This window comes from Erinaceus europaeus, chromosome 7 (assembly GCF_950295315.1).
Source record: "Erinaceus europaeus chromosome 7, mEriEur2.1, whole genome shotgun sequence".
NCBI lineage: Eukaryota > Metazoa > Chordata > Mammalia > Eulipotyphla > Erinaceidae > Erinaceus > Erinaceus europaeus.
The window spans coordinates 109,164,848-109,184,053 of record NC_080168.1 but is presented as its reverse complement, the minus strand read 5'-3'; the positions used below and the strand labels follow the sequence as shown (position 1 = coordinate 109,184,053).

General features: G+C 38.6%; 1 protein-coding gene across 1 annotated transcript; it reads right to left on the bottom strand.

Annotated features, from left to right (window-relative positions):
• Positions 1-16,717: 16,717 nt before the first annotated feature.
• On the bottom strand, positions 16,718-17,674 carry LOC103109226 (olfactory receptor 6C2-like). Its single transcript, XM_007518269.2, has one exon. The coding sequence runs from the start codon at positions 17,669-17,671 to the stop codon at positions 16,718-16,720; it is 954 nt and encodes a 317-aa protein (XP_007518331.1). The 5' UTR covers positions 17,672-17,674.
• Positions 17,675-19,206: the final 1,532 nt, after the last annotated feature.

Here is a 19,206-nt window from a genome sequence, read left to right as displayed (position 1 = left end):
CACCTGCAGGGGAGTCGCTTCACAGGTAGTGAAGCAGGTCTGCAGGTGTCTGACTCTTCATCTCTGTCTTCCCCTCCTCTCTCCATTTCTCTCTGTGCTATCAAACAATGATGACATCAATAACAACAATAATAACAACAAAAATAAACAAGGGCAACAAAAGGGAATAAAAAAATAAATATTTTTTAAAAAGAATAAGTCACCAGTTCTTCACAGAGTGATTGTATGGAATTAAAAGCAAGATCCATATATTCTATGTCTCCAGGTGACACATCCAAAAGAAAGACAAACCGTGGTAGCCCAGTGGGTTAAGCGCAGGTGGTGCAAAGTACAAGAACCATCATAAGGATCCCAGTTCGAGTCCTCGGCTCCCCATCTGCAGGGGAGTCACTTCACAGGCGGTGAAGCAGGTCTGCAGGTGTCTTTCTCTCCCCTCCTCTGTCTCCCCACCCCCGCTCTCCATTTATCTCTGTCCTATCCAACAATAACAACATCAATAACAACAATAATAACTATAACAATAAACAACAAGGGGAATAAATAAATTAAATTTAAAAAAGACAAGCCAAAGCTCTGAGTGACGGATGGAACAAGGTATTTGAAACTAGTAAAGCAAAGAGCAGAAACAGCTATTCTAATATCAGATAAATTAGACTTTCAGTAGAATAATGTGAAAAGAGATAGACATAGATACTACATATTAGTCAGATTATCACGTATTTCTCATCTTACAGAGAAATTCCTATCACCCACCCAGGCTGGTTTCCGCCCAGGAAGATCTACCTGCGAACAAGCCCTGGCCCTCTCAACTTATATTGAAAATGGATTCCAGAAAAATTTAAAGACGGGTGCTGTCTTTGTTGATCTCACAGCAGCCTATGACACGGTCTGGCACCGTGGTCTCCTAGTCAAGATCTCAAGATGCCTGCCTCCATGGGTGGCCAACACTATATCGTTTCTTCTCTAAAACAGAAGATTCTGGGTGCATCTGGGTGACAAGTCTAGCAGATGGAGACTTGTCTCAAGTGGCCTCCCCCAGGGCTCTCTTCTGGCTCCTACGCTATTTAATATTTATATCAATGACCTCCCAGAAACTTCTTCAAGGAAGTTCATCTACGCCGATGACATCTGCTGTGCAACTCAGGCATCAAAGTTCGACATCCTCGAGGAAACACTCACGAAAGACATGTCTCTGATATCTGATTACTGTAAAAAATGGTGACTAATCCCTAGCACTGCAAAAACAGTATCATCTGTTTTCCATCTACACCATGCCTCAGCCTCGCGTGAGCTTAATGTGCAGCTTGGCGATACGAGAATCCGGCATGAAGCCCAGCCAGTCTATCTTGGCGTTACTCTTGATCGCACTCTGTCATTTCACAAACATCTCATAAAAACTGCAGCAAAGGTGGGCGCGAGGAATCACATCATTGCAAGACTGGCCAGCTCCTCATGGGGCGCGAGCGCTTCCACACTAGGATCATCATCTCTGGCATTATGCTATTCCACTGCAGAATACAGTGCCCCAGTATGGTTCCATAGCCCCCATGTCCACTTGGTTGATTCCAAATTATATTCCTCCATGAGGATAATTTCTGGAACCATCCATTCCACCCCGGTTCCATGGCTGCCAGTTCTTAGCAACATCGCCCCGCCAGATATTCGTCAGGATGCGGCATCATCTAAGTTCATTTCCCACGTCTACCGACCGGACCTGCCAATATATGCGGATATCTTCGCCCACCCTGTCCAACGCTTGACGTCTCGTCACCCAATCTGGTCCCCTACACCTACACTGAACTTCTCTGTTCCAGACTCTTGGAAACAGAGTTGGCAGTCAGCTGAGGTAAAGAACAAACACTTCATCACAGACCCCTGCAAGCGTCAACCCAGCTTTGACCTAGCACGTTATGATTGGGCCCTCCTCAATCACTATCGAACAGGCCATGGCCAGTGTGCCACTATGTTCCATCGCTGGGGAGCCAGAGATGACCCTAACTGCCCCTGCGTCTACAGACAGACCATGACCCACATAGTCAACGACTGCCACCTCTCCAGATTCAAAGGAGGTCTCGAAAATTTACATCAGGCTCAACCTGATGTTGTTGACTGGCTACGGAAGAAGGGCAAACGCTAGAAGAAGAAGAAGTCAGATTATAAGACCAACAGACAGAACCATCATCAACATATACACTTCAAATATGCTTGCACCCAAATATATCTATTTTTTAAAGAAATACTTACTGACCTTAAGGGTGTAATCAACAACAGCATAGGTTTACTTGGAGAACTCAACATACCATTCCCACACAGCAAGAGATAGATCACACAAAAAACAAAAACAAAAACAAAAAGGAGGCCTATGTGAAGTCATAAAGTGAGCTTAATAGATATAGTCAGAACCTTTCATTACAAAAGAATATATATTATTTTCAAGTGCACAAAAACCATACCCTGTGTGGAGCAGCAAACACTGTCCCAAGATGGAAGTTTTATAGCAATACAGGCCCATATTAACAAACAGCAAACATCTCTGGTAAGCTACCTGACATCACTACTGAGTCTACTAGAAAAGGAGCAACAAGATCCAAAAGTCAGTAGGAGGAATCAAGATGTTGAAATCAGAGCATAAATCCAGGAAATAGAATCAAGACAGATGATACAAAAGATTAATGAAACCGAGTATGTTCCTTAAACGGATAAATAATGTAGACAAAACACTGGCTAGACCCACAAAAAGAATAAGAGCAAACAGATGATACAAACAATCAGGAGGAGGTCAGACTGTAGCACACTGGGTTAAGTGCACGAGCTCAAAGTGCAAGAACCGGCTTAAGGATCCTGGTTCAAGCCCTGGGCTCTACACTTACAGGGAGGTTGCTTCACAGTGATGAATCAGGTCTGCAGATGTCTATCTTTCTCTCCCCCTCTCTGTCTTTCCCTCCTCTCTGGATTTCTCTCTGTCTTATCCAACAACAATAACAACAACAGCAATAAACAACAAGGGCAAAAAAAGAGAAAAAAATATCCTCCAGGAGCAGAGGATTCATAATGCAGGCACTGAGCCCCAGCGATAACTCTGGAGGCTAAATTAAATAAATAAATAAATAAATAAATAACAATCAGGAACTAGAGAGAGGAAATTACAACTGAAATTGGGTAAATACATAGAATCATATGTGAGTATCATGTAATAGATTGGACAACCTCCAAGAGATGGATATATTTCTAGAATCATATCACCTGCCAAGCCTAACCTAAGTGGAACTAGATAGCTTAAACAAGCCAGTCATTAGTTTAGCAACTGAATCAATAATCAAAAATCTCCCCAAGAATAAAAGCCCAGGCCCAGAAAGCTTTCAAAATTACATAGGCTTCTGTGCTGAACATACGTCCCAGATCAAATCAATAGGGTTTACAGTTAACAGTATCTATATACTTTTTTTCATATTTGGAAGCTACTCTCTTCTCTGATCCAGTTTTCTAGTCCTTTTTCAACTATGACACCATCTCCCCAAACAATAATCTGGGTCCACCTGCATATCAGATGTCTGGTTCAGGCAAAAACTAGTAGAGATTTGGGCCCTCTGAAACATACCTAAAACAGACCTATTAGCTTTTTCCAAAACGGAGACACCAATCTTCATCTGCAATATTCATGCCTTTAGGTTCATGATTAGTCAACAATTTGTTCTTCATTATATCTTAACTCTTTTTCAGCCACCAGGTTCGAGATGACACCATGATGCCAACCCAATTTCCTTGGGCAGAGGACCCCACTATGTGTCTTGGAGTCTAGCCTCCCCAGATCTCTGCCCCACTAGGGAGAGAGACAGGATAGGAGTATGGATCGACCTGCCAACAACACCCAGGTTCAGTGGAGAAGCAGTTACAGAAGCCAGACCTTCCACCTTCTGATCTCCATAAAGATTATTGGTTCATACTCCCAGAGGGATAAAGTATAGGGAAACTTGCAATGGAGGGGAGGGGGTATAGAACTCTCCTGGTGGGGACTGTACCCCTCTGACAGCACAGTCCAGTCTATCATTATTAAATTATTAATAAAATTTTAATTACTACATATGACAGATTTTTTCTGTTAGTGGATTATAAGATTTCAGTTTACAGTTCCACAACACACCCACTATCAAAATTTTGTGTCCTCATCTCCCCACTTTTCAAGGATAACCACCATAGTTTCATATGGTCTTACAAACTGCGTGTGTGTGTGTGTGTGTGTGTGTGTGTGTGTGTGTGTGTGTGTTTCTTTTGGAGGGGTTGAGTGGCAGGGTGGCATATTCATGTGTATCAGTTCTCTCCATTCTGCATTTGAGTAAAACCATCTTGTAGGGAGTCAGGCGGAGGCACAGCAGGTTAAGTGCAGGTGGAGCGAAGTGTAAGGACCGGCATAAGGATCCCAGTTCGAGCCCCAGAGCCCCTGGCTCCCCACCTGCAGGGGGGAATCACTTCACAGGTGGTGAAACAGGTCTGCAGGTGTCTATCTTTCTCTCCCCCTCTCGGTCTTCCCTTCTCTTTCCATTTCTCTCTGCCCTATCTAACAACGATGACATCAATAACAATAATAATAACAACAACAACAATAATAAAAACCATCTGGTAGTTGTCTCTCATCTCTACTTATTTAACTGAGAATAATCACCTCTAGTTGCATCCATCTTATCCAAAGGGCATAAAATGACCCTTTTTTGTGGCCCTCGATGATAGCATTATGATCACAGAGTGTGCTGGTTGTGATTAACCCTGTATTCTCCATCAGCCTTACTAACTTTAGTTCTGTTACCTGATCCTAAGCTGCATTCAAAGTGTCCTTCACACTATGTGTTTCTGTCTGAAGTTGTTCTATCATTTTTTTCCAACTTTACATCAACTTCTGTTGGTAGTTTTTCTTTCTTTTTTTTTTTTTTATATATATATTTTTTTCATGGAGTAAATATCCATGATTTCTTTTTATTTTATTTTATTATTTTTTTTAATTTTTTATTTAAGAAAGGATTAGTGAACAAAAGCATAAGGTAGGAGGGGTACAACTCCACACAATTCCCAACACCCAATCCCCATAACCCACCCCCTCCCCTGATAGCTTTCCCATTCTCTATCCCTCTGGGAGCATGGACCCAGGGTCGTTGAGGGATGCAGAAGGTAGAAGGTCTGGCTTCTGTAATTGCTTCCCCGCTGAACATGGGCGTTGACTGGTCGGTCCATACCCCCAGTCTGCCTCTCTCTTTCCTAGTAGGGTGTGACTCTGGGGAAGCTGAGCTCCAGGACACATTGGTGGGGTCTTCAATCCAGGGAAGCCTAGCCAGCATCCTGGTGGCATCTGGAACCTGGTGATTGAAAAGAGAGTTAACATATGAAACCAAACAATTTGTTGAGCAATCATGGATCCCAAGCTTGGAATAGTGGAGAGGAAGTGTTAGGGAGGTACTCACTGTAAACTCTAGTGTAGTCCTGCTTTCAGGTATATATTTTGCAGTAGTTTATGGATACGTGTGCACATAAGCTCTCTCTCACAGAAACTGGTGTATATCTAGGTTATGGGACTTTGTTAGAAAGTGAACTACCTGAGATGAAATTAGAGTGTACTATTAAAGGAAAGGTCTCACCCGAGTAATGAAGCTGAAGGGTTGTCATTCCACACGTGAAGTCTCTGGATACATTCTGAGGTGAAGCATGTTGAGGTAGCAATCGTTGCTTTGGTTAGGTTGTGATCGGCAGATGCAATGTTATTTGGTTTGGATTGGGAGATGCATACGGGAAAGTGGGCCCTATCCAAGGGTTCCAGGACTGGGGGAAGTAGGGGCTCTATAGTGAAGATGTGAGGTTCCTGCTGTCTTAGGGTTCAAAAAGACACTCAATAGTTGTTGGTAGTTTTTCTTCTGTAGTAGGTAACTGATATTGGACATCCTTTTCTATATATTATGGTGTCAGAGGTGTGGGGAGAGTCCACAACATGTTCATGGGTTGGTTTAGTGCCTATGATGTCAGTGTCAATGTGGGGCCTTTTTGCTGGGTATCCATTCTCTGTGGTTAAGTGAACTTTTAAGAAGTTCAAATAGTGATTTTGTGAGTTTTTAGGGGGTGTTTTTGTTGCTTTAACTAGTTGATAAAGGGAGTGACATATGGCAGCTGCTACTCTATGGCCATGTCTCCGGAAACCTCAGAAAAAAAATCTCTATATGGCTTTATTAGTTGTTTTACTAGGGAAATAATTTACAGTACAGCTGTTTTCAAATGGATAGGATTTGTTATTTTCTGTGACAGATGATTGCACACCAATCCCACCATCCATTTAGGCCTTTCTCCACCATAGCATTGAGTCCCCAGTTTCTAAAATGAAATGGTTGAAAACTTTTCAGTAATTGACAGTTGTAAAAAAAAAATCTAATGTAATTTGGAAGCATAGATTTCATTCTCACATCTTACAAAGTGTGATTTTTAAGAAATATTAAGTAGGTTTTAAAATAACGAATAAAAACTACATAGTCAAACTTCAAAATTGAGTAAAATAGAGATTAACCTGTGTAAAAAACAAAACTGAGCAAATTAGTTACCATATTATCTATAACACAGATATTCAGTCAAATACTGTTTAACTATAAATAAAAAGGACACCTTACACTTCAACTGTATGTATAAGCCTCGGAGGCATTATGCTGTAGAAAATAAACCAATAGAGCAAGAGAAACAAATATAATTTGTACATATGTGCTATATGTAGAAAATAAATAAAAAAAACTCTAAAATTTCAGACTACAGCAAATTGGTGGATAGCGGGGGGGGGAGGGAGAACTCGTGGTATGAGTTAGGAGGTAAATCAGAATCATGGGGACACACAGCCTGATTTCTAAAGGTGCACACCTGAAATAGTATGTCCTAATGCAATGATATCTCTCTTTTTAAAGACAAAAATGTGCTATGAATAGGTTCACCATTAGCAGACTCATCAATTTTCAAATGGACACATATTTAAAAAATTATAAATATTTTTATTTTTGCATTCTTTTAGTTCATGTTTGCATAGATAACAGATGGACAGAAATTGCACAGGTGACAGATGCTTCATAAATAAACATATAATGATACTAGAAATAGAGATATACATATATAGAAATAGATCTATCAAAGACATAACTACTGATTTTAAGCATTTTCTGTTCTCCTTCACTTTAAAAAAAAACATAAGGGATAGGCTACTAGAAAGAGGAAAGAGTGATGTTATCATGGCTGATATATATCAGGAAGAGGTAAAATAGGAGTATAAACGAAGGAAAGTATAATAAGGGGCACTTATTACAACACACATCTAATTCCCTTAGAGGAGTACAGCCTTTTCACCAAGTCTTTCAAAGCCTGAATTACTTGTTTGTTTCTCAAAGTATAAATGAATGGATTTAACATTGAGGAGACAGAGGTGCTTAATAACATACATCCTTATTGGTGGTCAGTTCATCTTTTGCTGATGGTTTAACATATATAAACATACAGCTGCCATAGGTAATGGAAACCACAATCATGTGGGAAGAGCAGGTAGAAAATGCCTTTTTCCTTTGCTGGGCAGAGGGGAATCTTAGAATCGCCAGGATTATACTGACATAGGACCACACCACAAAAATCAAAGTCACTATCAGGATAAAGGGAGAACTAACAGTATCGATGTTATGTAAGAACCTTGTATCTGAACAAGAGATCTTTAGCATAGGTTTATCATTACAGACAAAGTGATCAAGGACATCAGAGTCACAGAATTCCAAACCCTGTAGCACAGTAATTAGTGGAACTATTTAAGTAGGGCAATTGTCCAACAACACAAGACAAGCCTTTTGCACACCTTGTAGTTCATGATGGTCGCATAATGCAAGGGTTTTCAGATGGCTACATATAGATCATAAGACATAACATAGCCAAGAGATAAAAGTGTGTTACTTCAAAAAAATACATAAAAAATATTTGACATAGACAAGCACTATAGGTAATGATCCTGTCACCTGTTGACAGACTGTACAAAAATCTAGGCATGGTGACAGAAGTGAATGAGATTTCCAAGAAGGAAAAATTTTGGAGAAAATAATACATAGCAGTTTGAAGGTTGGAATCCACTGATGTGAGGAGGATGATGGTCAGGTTTCCTATTGCACTTAGCACGTAGGCAATAAGCAGACATACAAAAATCAGAATCTTCATGTGTGGGTCATCTGTCAGTCCCAGGAGGATGAATATGGTTATGGCTGTATGGTTTCTCATTTCTAGCTTCCTCTTAGCCTGCGTGTCAACTGAAAGACATGAAACTCAGACTGGGATTTTGGTTAACTGAGCAAGCAATGTAGTCCATTATTTATTTTTGTTTCCAAACAATTCATGCTCCTAGGTTTTTTTGTTTGTTTGTTTCTTTGTTTCTTAACCGGAGCACCGTTCAGCTCTGGCTTACCGTCATGCGGGAGACTGTACCTGGGGCTTTGGAACCTAAGGCATGAGAACCTCTTAGCAGAATCATTATGCTATCTCCCCTCTGCCCACTTTTAGTTTCATAATGTGTAATTCAGTTGAATTGAAACACTTTGTTTTTAAATGTTATGACCACAAAACACAGGAAACATACATTCTTAAATTAGAATCAGCTTTTTATATGCATATACTTATTTAAGCAAAATTATTACAAAATAGCCAAATTTAGCTGTCCTAATCTCATGTTTATTCTTCTCTCTCAATAAAAATAGTAATTATGTGTAACATTACATAATTTTAACATTTCAAATAGATCATCACTTTCGACTAAAGAAATTAAGAACCTTGAGCTTGTACTTCCAAAATACATATAGTGATTTAAGCTATTTTGATTTCAACTAAAAAAAAATTGACAGGTGAATATCTCTCCTGATAACACACTCCTCTCAAAACATATGTCATCATAAAGGCCTGGGATCAGGAGGCCTCCAGAGATGGTGGAGCTGTGATGTGTACTTCTTGCTGTCTGCTCATATTTCTCCTTCTTTCTCAATCTCTCTACACCCCACCCCAGCCAGAAAAATAATGAAAATCGGGTCCTAGGGACAATTCAGCAGTACTATATGTGCAAAGCCACAGGTATATTTTCTGGCATCACATTAAAAGTGAGAGAGAAAGAAATAAAATATATAAAAAAAAAACCTAAGGTTTTGCCAATGCCCATGTACAGTGTAGAAGCAATTACAGAAGCCAGACCTCCCACCTTCTGTTCCCCATTCTCCCAGAAGGATAAAGAATAGCAAAGCTTCCAATGGAGAGGATGGGATGCGGAACTCTGGTGGCAGGAATTGTGTGGAATTGTACCCCTCTTATCCTATGGTCTCGTCAATCATTATTAAATCAATAAAAAGAAACCATAAGGTCTGTTAAGGTTTATTTCAAGAGTAAACTAGGCAAATATTAGAATCTTTTCTCACATTGTCTCCATGAATTAAATTGCTATTTGAATATTAATTGCATCTATTAATATTAAGTATATACTTTTATCCTAGAATATTATTCTATTTATAAATTTTTTAAAATCCAATCATTCTAATTTCTTTGAGAACTGGCCAGTATACCTATGTTCCTCTGTATACTTTTCTGAACATTCCTGTTCATACCATCAGTTTAATTTAGCGTTTACCATTTGGTGACTAAAAATTTAGTCATGAGTGCTCTATCTATAGATCTGGTTCTGAAAGTTTTACATGCCCTCAGATTGGAATGTTAGTTACACAATTCCAAATCTTTTGCATCACTACAACTTCTGTCTGAAATTATTAGCTACACTAAAGTCAAAATCAAATATTTATTCGCCTATAATTTTGTTGTTATTTGTTTGTATGTTTGTTTTTTCCTCCAGGGTTATCGCTGGTGCTTTGTGCCTGCACTATGATCCACTGCTCCTGGTGGCCACCTTTTTCCCCATTGTTGTTGTTGATGTCATTATTGTTATTGTTGTTTATGTTGTTGTTGGATAGGACAGAGGGAAGTTGAGAGAGTAAGGGATGGTAGATGGGGCGAAGAAAGATAGACACCTGCAGACCTGTTTCACTACTTGTGCGGTGATCCCCCTGCAGGTGGGGACACAAGGGCTTTTACTGGGATCCTTGCACAGGACCTTGTGCTTCACACTATCTGTGCCTTACCCAGCTACTGACAGGCCCCATTATTGCCCTATATTTGTAAGGTGAATAAAGCTATAGTTCTTTTTGCCATGTCTATGCCCTAGAAAGTTATTTACATCAAATATAGCCTCATACAATTATTGAATCTCTTTGTAATTTGGGAAAAATTTTTATGCTTTTCATACGTAGGGTTGTTAATTTTATTGTGATAGAATTGTAGGAAGAAAAACTCTTAAGACATACAGTGTTACATCAACCAGTTAACATGAACTATCCATCTGTAAAAATCCTCATCTAATAAATGTGATAAACATCTTTAATATTATTCAATTTTATGATTTATTCTGACCCTCTATTTTAATATTTTGCTTATTTATTGTTGTTGGATAGATACTGAGAGAAATGAAGTGAGAAGGGGGAGATAACAGAGGGAGCAGGAGACACCTGCAGCACTGTATCACCACTTGTGAAGTTTCCCTCTGCAGGAGCAGACCAGGGGCTTGAACCCAGGTCCTTGCACATTTTAATATGTGCACTCAATGCACAGCCCAGCTTCGATAATAACCCTTTTGACCTCTTGCTCTGACACAGTCTACGCATTTAAGAAAAGTATTTAGCATATTTATTTATTTATTGGATAGAGGCAGGCAGAGAGAAACACAGAGGCAAGAGGCACATAGACAAGAAGAGAAAGAGCAACGTAAAGTGCTTGTGCATTGTGACTTGGGAACTCAAACAGGTGCGCCAAGTCCAGCCTCAAGAAGAGCCTTTGAAAATCACCTGAACATTAGCAGAATACTCCATGTGTTGCTACAGCATGTGCATGGATAGGTAACATGATTTCTTCAATATGATTTTAATCTTGCTACTGCACGAAGCACAAAATAGGCATAATCTGAGTTCATTCTAGATAACAATGTACCCTCAAAGTAGATGAAGTACATATTTTCAACTAAACTGGTAATATAAAAAGCCATTCTTTGTTTTTATCCTTGAGAACTGAACATACAGTCTCTAGCTACACATTCCTATTACTCACAGTAACCACCAAGAGTCCACAGTCAACAGGAAAGAGACAAAGGAATGACTTATCTGTGCTTTGTGGAAGCAATGAGCTGCTCTCAGATTGAGAATATCAGCAAGCAGCCTAGCTGTCCAATAACAGATAAGTGGCCAAGAATGTTGTGATACATATATATATATATAATACTCAGCTATTAAGAATGATGAATTCACCTTGCTCACCTCATCTATATGGAACTTGAAGGAATCACGTTGAGTGAGATAAGCCATAAAGAGAAGAATGAATGTGGGATGATTTCTCTCATGGACAGGAGAGCAAACACAAAGTAGAACTTGGACTGAGTTTGGTGTGTTGCACCGAAGCAAAGGAGGACCTATGCTGGGGTGAGACTATTTGCAGAAAACTCAGAAATTTTACACATGGACCAACAACTGTATTTACTGTAAACCCTTAATCATAATAAAAATTAAAATAAATAATAAAAATAATATTAGTTAAATATTAATCATAAGACGAAATGGGGGTTGGGGCAAGTGGTAGTGCAGCAGGTTAAGCGCACAGTACGTAGTGCAAGGAGCCTCGCAAGGATCCCAGTTCCAGCCCTAGGCTCCCCCACTTTCCGGGGGGGTTGCTCCACAAGTGACTTTCTCTCCCCTCATCTATCTTTTACTTCTTTCTCAATTTCTCTCTGTTTTATCTAAAAAAAAAAAAGAAGAAAAGAAAGAAAAAGAAAAATTTAAAAAATGGACACAATACATTCATAGTGCAAGAACTGAGCCCCAGTGATAACCCTGGAGGCACAATAAAAATAAAAAATAAAAGCAATAAAAAATAAATAACACTGACTGTGGCTGAACAGTTGCACACCCTGTAAGGCACTCACATTACTACACATGAAGGCATAGCTCCAGGTTCTGGCTCCCCACCAGCAGTGGGAGAAGCTTCACAAGTAGTGTAGCAATGCAACTGATATCTCACTTTCTCTGTCTCCCCTGCTATATTTTGCTCTCCATCAATTTTATTTAAATGTGGGGAAAAAAAGATCATGGGAAGTGGCAGCTATACCATGCAAGGCACAATCCCTAGCAGTAAACTTGTTGGCAATAATATAAACTAATCAAATAATATACATTAGTAGAATGGTTCTAAAGTGAGTGTAGCCTAGGATATTCCTAGTTATGTCCATGGACTGTGAGCTCAGACTGACAGGGACTCAGACATTACACAGGCTCCTATCTAAGCAAATCTAAGTAGACAGTTATGCGACTAAGGCATAACAGCTTACTTTATTGTTTAAGAATTAAATTATTTTGTGAATCTTAATTACTACATTAAATAGCGCTCATTTCAGGAATAATTACTGACTCTCTTAATTAAACTTTTTATTGAAGATCTGGTATTTATTAATGTATAAATCAGACATAGCAATGACTTCAATCACCACGAAATTATGAATTATTTCTATGCAGAATATTTTTCAGAATACCTGTATCTAATTATCTCAATTATTTGCCTTGTCTTATTTAGGCAAAGAGAAAGAGGTAAAAATGGAGAGTGAGAGCCAGACAGAGAGAGGAACAAAAGGAATGAAGCTCCTTCTTAATAGTAGGGACTGTGCTAAAACCTGAGTCATGCACATGACTAAGCAGCACACTCTCCATGGAGCTATTTTGTCGCCCCTCCCCCTTTTTTCCTCAGTGATTTCTACTGACATCTTAATGGAGATACGTATATGCAGTGGTAAATTAACAATTGGGGGAAATTACCATAGTAGAACTTCTGATTTCCATTTAAATTATTCTGTCCTAACAGGTATTCATAATTTCATTCAAAAGAAATTTCTTGATACCATACAAGATTCTCCTTAGTACTCAGTTAGTTAACTAGTGAACAGAAAAACCTGAAAGACGCACTCTAATCTATGGTGATGAATATAATAAATATTTCCAATGAATAAAGTTAAATCATTTCATTTTTTAACAACAGGACTGGATAGTCATTAATAATGCATAATCAAAATTCTCATATTCTTTTTAAACACAGAAACCTGACATTTGACTAAAAACAAGGGAATGAAAAGTTGTTAAAGAAATCAACTGAGATTAACAACCAAAAGTATTTCTTCTTGTGGCTCACAATAATCGATTAGTAATTCTGATAGTCCCAAGAAGAACATGGATTTTTAAGTATACCTGCTCATAAAATCTTACAAGTTCCCACAATATTTAGGAGAGTAGACATGTTATCATCAAAGTTTCAGTACCTCTTACTAAATAAAGATGCACTTGGGATAGTATATTCCAGTTTGAATATAAAAAGCAGTGTTTCCTGCCTAAGTACTGAAATCAAAATATATGTTTAAGAATTCAGAAAAAAGATAACTTTACTTGGGCATGACATTTTAGAAAATGAATGAAGAGAATTGTTTTACTATCATACATACAGGGGTTATCTGTGTGACTAAAGGGCCTTTGGTGACCAAACTTCAGATGTCTATGTGGAGGGAGCCTGTCTAAGCTGAATATGCCAGCACTGAGTAGAAGCATGGAGCCTTGGGACCCATGTCCAGGGGGACCTGAACTGTCCCTAGTTTACTGGACACATTGCCTGCTGAATAATATTAACTCTGGCAATTCTTATGTTCAGATCAATCACAAACAGAATTAATTATTTAACTTATTTATTTATTATTTTTTATTTTTGCTTCCAGTGTTACTACAAGTGCTCAGTGCAGGTATTATTAATCCACTGCTCCTGGTAGCCATATTTTCCTTATATTTCTTTCCATTTTATTGGATAGGACAGAGAAATTGAGAGAAAAGGGGAAGACAGAGATAGAGAACGAAAGGGCGAGAGTCGGGCGGTAGCGCAGGTGGCACAAAGCATGAGGACCAGCTTAAGGATCCCAGTTCAAACCCCAGCTCCCCATCTGCAGGGGAGTCGCTTCACAGGTGGTGAAGCAGGTCTGCAGGTGTCTGTCTTTCTCTTCCCCTCTCTGTCTTCCCCTCCTCTCTCCATTTCTCTCTGTCCTATCCAACAACGATGACATCAATAATAACTACAACAATAAAACAACAAGGACAACAAAAGGGAATAAATAAATATATAAAAAATTTATAAAAAAAGAGAGACAATGATAGAGCTAGGGGAGCCGGGTGGTAGCATAGTAGGTTAAGCGCAACTGGCTCAAAGCGCAAGGACCTGCTTAAGAATCCTGGTTTGAGCCCCCTGCAGGAGTCGCTTCATAGGCAGTGAAGCAGGTCTGCAGGTGTCTATCTTTCTCTCCCCCTGTCTGTCTTCCCCTCCTTTCTCCATTTCTTTCTGTTCTATCCAACAAAGAACGACGTCAACAACAATAATAACCACAACAGGCTTACAACAATAAGGGCAACAAAGAGGGGGGGGACGGCCTCCAGGAGCAGTGGATTCATGGTGCAGGCACCGAGCCCCAGCAATAATCCTGGAGGCAAAAAAAAAATTACAAACAAACAACAACAACAACAACAAAAAAACATCAGAAGAACCTGCTTCCTGCTTTTGAAGTTTCCTCCTTGCAGGTGGGGAGCAGGGGCACTACCTGGATCCTTGTGAGGGTCCTGTGTTTAGTGTCATGTTCTTCTACTGAGTGCACCCCCACCCGACCCCCTAAAATGTTTTATATCTGTAGTTTCAGTCTGCAATACAAATATAAATACACATGAGAGCAATATATAAAGTTACCAGTCAAATGGCTTATATTTGTTATGCTAATTTATACAGATTTATAATTTAAATTTTTTCTACATATTATCTTCTGTACTGCAAGGAAACAATATCCAGTAAAGGTGCTCTGAGAAACACACAGATAAAATAGAGAAAACCATTTTTTTCATCTAGGAAATAAAGAGATTAATTGTTCTTAGAACTTAATTCTCATGTTCTTCTAAGTATTTTGTTCACAAGAATATACACTTGCAGATGGCTTTGGTTTTCATTCCCACTTGCTTAGCTTTCGATATTGTGAGGTGACACATTAACCCCACCAGTAAACTAGTAACAGTCCACAGCCAAGCAGCTAACATTCTACTTCAGCTTCTGTGAGCCTGCTGAGGGTGCTCATATCATGTAATGTTTGTCATCTTCTATCTACCATACTTCACTTAATATAATGTCTTCCAGCATGTTACAAATGATAGGATTTTCTGTGTTCTGCAATATAATGTTTATTTCCTCTTTCTTTATTATAATATACTATATATCAATACACAATACATTGCATAATATGTTATAATAGTGCACTATATCAAAGTAATTATAGAACACATTACTTTTACCCATCATTCTCAGTCATTAGATCTGCTTCCATGCCATGATTACTGTAAATAATTCTGAAATAAATATAAGACTACACATATTTCCTCATTATCTTGATTACAATTCCTTTGAATACATAAGCAAGGATAAGTGTCACATTACTTTATTGCTGTAACATTCCTATTGGAATTCTACCCTGTTACTCACTCAAGTCACTCCTCCAATCAAGCATTTTTTTAATCTTCTGAAAATTACTTTCTCTCTCCCCATCTCAATGAGCTCAGTCCAGATAAGTTGTGCTATGTAAATTCAAATCTTATAAGTAATAAATTCCTATTTTTCAACATCTCGTGATGATTATTGTTACAGTATATCATGTCATAATAAGCATCCTAAGGACTGTAGCAACATCAAACTGCTAAGACAAAGGACTGTGAGATGACTCATCAGATAAGGTAAGATCCTTCTCAAGGGCATAGCCCAGTTTCAGGTCCCAGAACTACCTGAGAGTATTGATTTCTACATTGAAATAAAACCCTGAAACGTAGAAAGCTACATTTTATATATTTAATCTATATAAAATTTTTGACAAAAATAATCTCAAATCTAATATATTGAAACATGATATCATAATAATTTTTTGACAAAAACACACATGTTAAACATAGGTGGGGATGTCAAGAGATCATTGCGTGTACCTGGCTCTAAGAGCAGCCCAGGTTCAAATCCAAAGTCCATCTGATACTGGCAGAAGCTATAGTGATGAATACAACACCCCTTCCCTCTTCTCTCTCTCTCTCTCTCTCTCTATATATATATATATATATATATATAGAGAGAGAGAGAGAGAGAGAGAGAAATATAGATACAGATATCTATATATCTACATATGTGTGTGTGTATGAAAACAGGGAAATCACACATTTGAGAGACTAATAAAACTTAAATTTGGGTAAGATCTTCAGATTCCACCTGGGAAACCTTATACCCAATAATTCTAAATGTTGTTTCTATCAGTGTTTTTTTAATCAGATGTCAATAGATGCATTTATCTATACAAATATGGGTGTGAGTATAGTTACTGATTTTTAAGCATCTTACCTACATATAGCTTTTTCAAAGAGAGAGAGAGAGAGAGAGAACAGTCTATCTGTAGGAAGAAAGACTACTCTGATTACCACTGACAGTGGTAAGGATGTAAGGAGCTATTTAGATCAAGAAAAAGCTGAAGTGGGGGCATAACTAAAGAAAGTGTGCCTTCGCTCTCCTATTTCGTTATTCCTCTACCTCCTTGAGAGAAGCATAATTTTCTCATTAAGTCACTGAAGGCTTCTATCACTTGTTTGTTTCTCAGCGTATAAATAAATGGATTTAGCATGGGGGAGATGGAAGTGGTTAATATAGTAACCCCCTTATTAATGGACATTTCATCTTTTGCTGAGGGCTTGATATAAACAAAGATGCAGCTGCCGTAGGAAATGGATACCACAATAATGTGCGAAGAGCAGGTGGAAAAGGCTTTTGTCCTTTGCTGAGCAGAGGGGAATCTCAGAATTGTTCTGATGATATACAGGTAGGACAGAACCACACACACGAGAGTCATGATGAAGATCAACACAGAAAAGAAAATAATCAGCTGCTCTAAGAGCCAAGTATCTGAGCATGAAATCTTTAGGATTGGGTTAGCATCACAGGCAAAATGATCAATAGCATCAGAATCACAGAATGAGAAGCCTGTTAGTACCATAAGTGGAGGAAATAGGATGAGGAAGGTAGTTGTCCAACAGCAGAAGACAAGCCTTTTGCACACCTTGTGGTTCATGATGGTCACATAATGCAGGGGTTTACAGATGGCGACATAACGATCAAATGACATGGCGGCCAAGAGGAAAAACTGAGTTATCCCAAAAAAATATATAAAAAATAACTGGCATATACAAGCATTATAAGTAATGGTCCTGTCACCTGTTGACAGACTGTACAAGTATTTAGGAATGCAGGCAGAAGTGAAAGAGATTTCTAAGAAGGAAAAATTCTGAAGGAAAAAGTACATGGCGGTTTTCAGGCGAGGATCCAACAATGTGAGCAGAATGATGGTCAGGTTTCCAGTTACACTCAGCAAATAGGCAATAAGCATAAACACAAACACCAGAACCTGTAGTTCTGGGTCATCTGTTAATCCCAGGAGGATGAATGTGGTCACTGCTGTGTGATTTCTCATCTCTGCTTTCTGGCTTCCTCCTAATTTGTATGCAAAGCAGTGATAAAGGAAAAGAAAAAATGGATTATTTCCAGATGGAATTTTGCTTGACCAGAAAGTAAATATTGGGATACATATTTATTTTGAGATTTGTTCATCATTAAGATATTGATTTGGGGACCGGTGGTGGCACTCCTGTTTTGAGCTCGCATGTTACAATGCACATGGACCCAGCTTCATGCCCCTAGACTTCAGAAACATGGGGGAAAAGAAACATGCTTCAGAAAGCAAGGGGAAAGCTTTGCAAGTGTTGTAACAGTACTGCATGTCTCTCTCTGTCTCTTCCCTTCTCTGTCAACACCTTCCCTCTTGATTTCTGGCTGCCACTATCCAATCAATAATTAAAGATTTAAAGAAGAAACTGGTTTGCAGATACATCTGTTATAACATTTCTTCATTTTACTACAAGTGAAAATTAGTTTACATAGGACCTGCTCTTATACACCATCAAAATTAACCTAGAACTTGCCTATGAGTTTCTCATACGTTTCTGAATGCTCTTGGGCTCTACTAGTGCCTACTCAATGTCCTTGGTATAAAATACAGAGTGACTTTAGTATGCCATAAATTTAGCAGAATACATATCCTGTAGAATAAATGTCAACAACACAAATCTTATTCTAATTGCTTTATAATTTCATTCTGTATTTGGTGAAAACGAACACAGAAATGTCTTGATCAAAAGCCTTTACTCCATTATCAGCTCTCAGTGTTAAAAATTTTCTGTGTCAAATTTAAAATATTCACGATTCAACAGCAGAGCTTATACTCGTGCATGTATGAGATACTGGGTCCAATATTCAATATCACATAAGAAGAACAAGAATTTCAATTTCTACAAAGAGATAAATATGGGAGTCTGGCAGTAGCGTGGTGGGTTAAACGCAGGAACACACAGTGCAAGGACCAGCATAAGGACCCTGATTCGACCCCCTGGCTCCCCACCTGCAGGGGAGTCGTTTCACAAGTGGTGAAGCAGGTCTGCAGGTGTCTACATTCTCTCCCCCACTCTGTCTTCCTCTTCCCTCTCCATCTCTCTCTCTCCTATCCAACAAAAATAATAACAACAATAATAACTACAACAATAGAACAAGGGCAACAAAAGGGAATAAATAAATATTAAAAAATAGATAAATATAAGAGTTTTGTTAATTTCTTTTTCTTTTTTCTTTTTGTTAATTTCTGAGTTACATAGTTGTCCAGGAGGTGGCACAGTGGATAAAGCACTGAACTCTTAAGCATGAGGTCCTGAGTTCAATGATGCCAGTAGCACACATGTCAGAGGGATGTCTGGTTCTTTCTCTCCTACTATCTTTCTCATTAATAAATAAACAAAATCTTTTTTAAAAAAATAGAGCGAAATACACTACATTGGAAACATTTTACCAGAAAACAATTTCTAGAAGGCTAATTAAGATGTAGTTACTTTTCTTGACTTTTTCCCATATACCTGAGGTGTTACTGGGGTTTACATAATTTACACCTGCTCCTTGCCT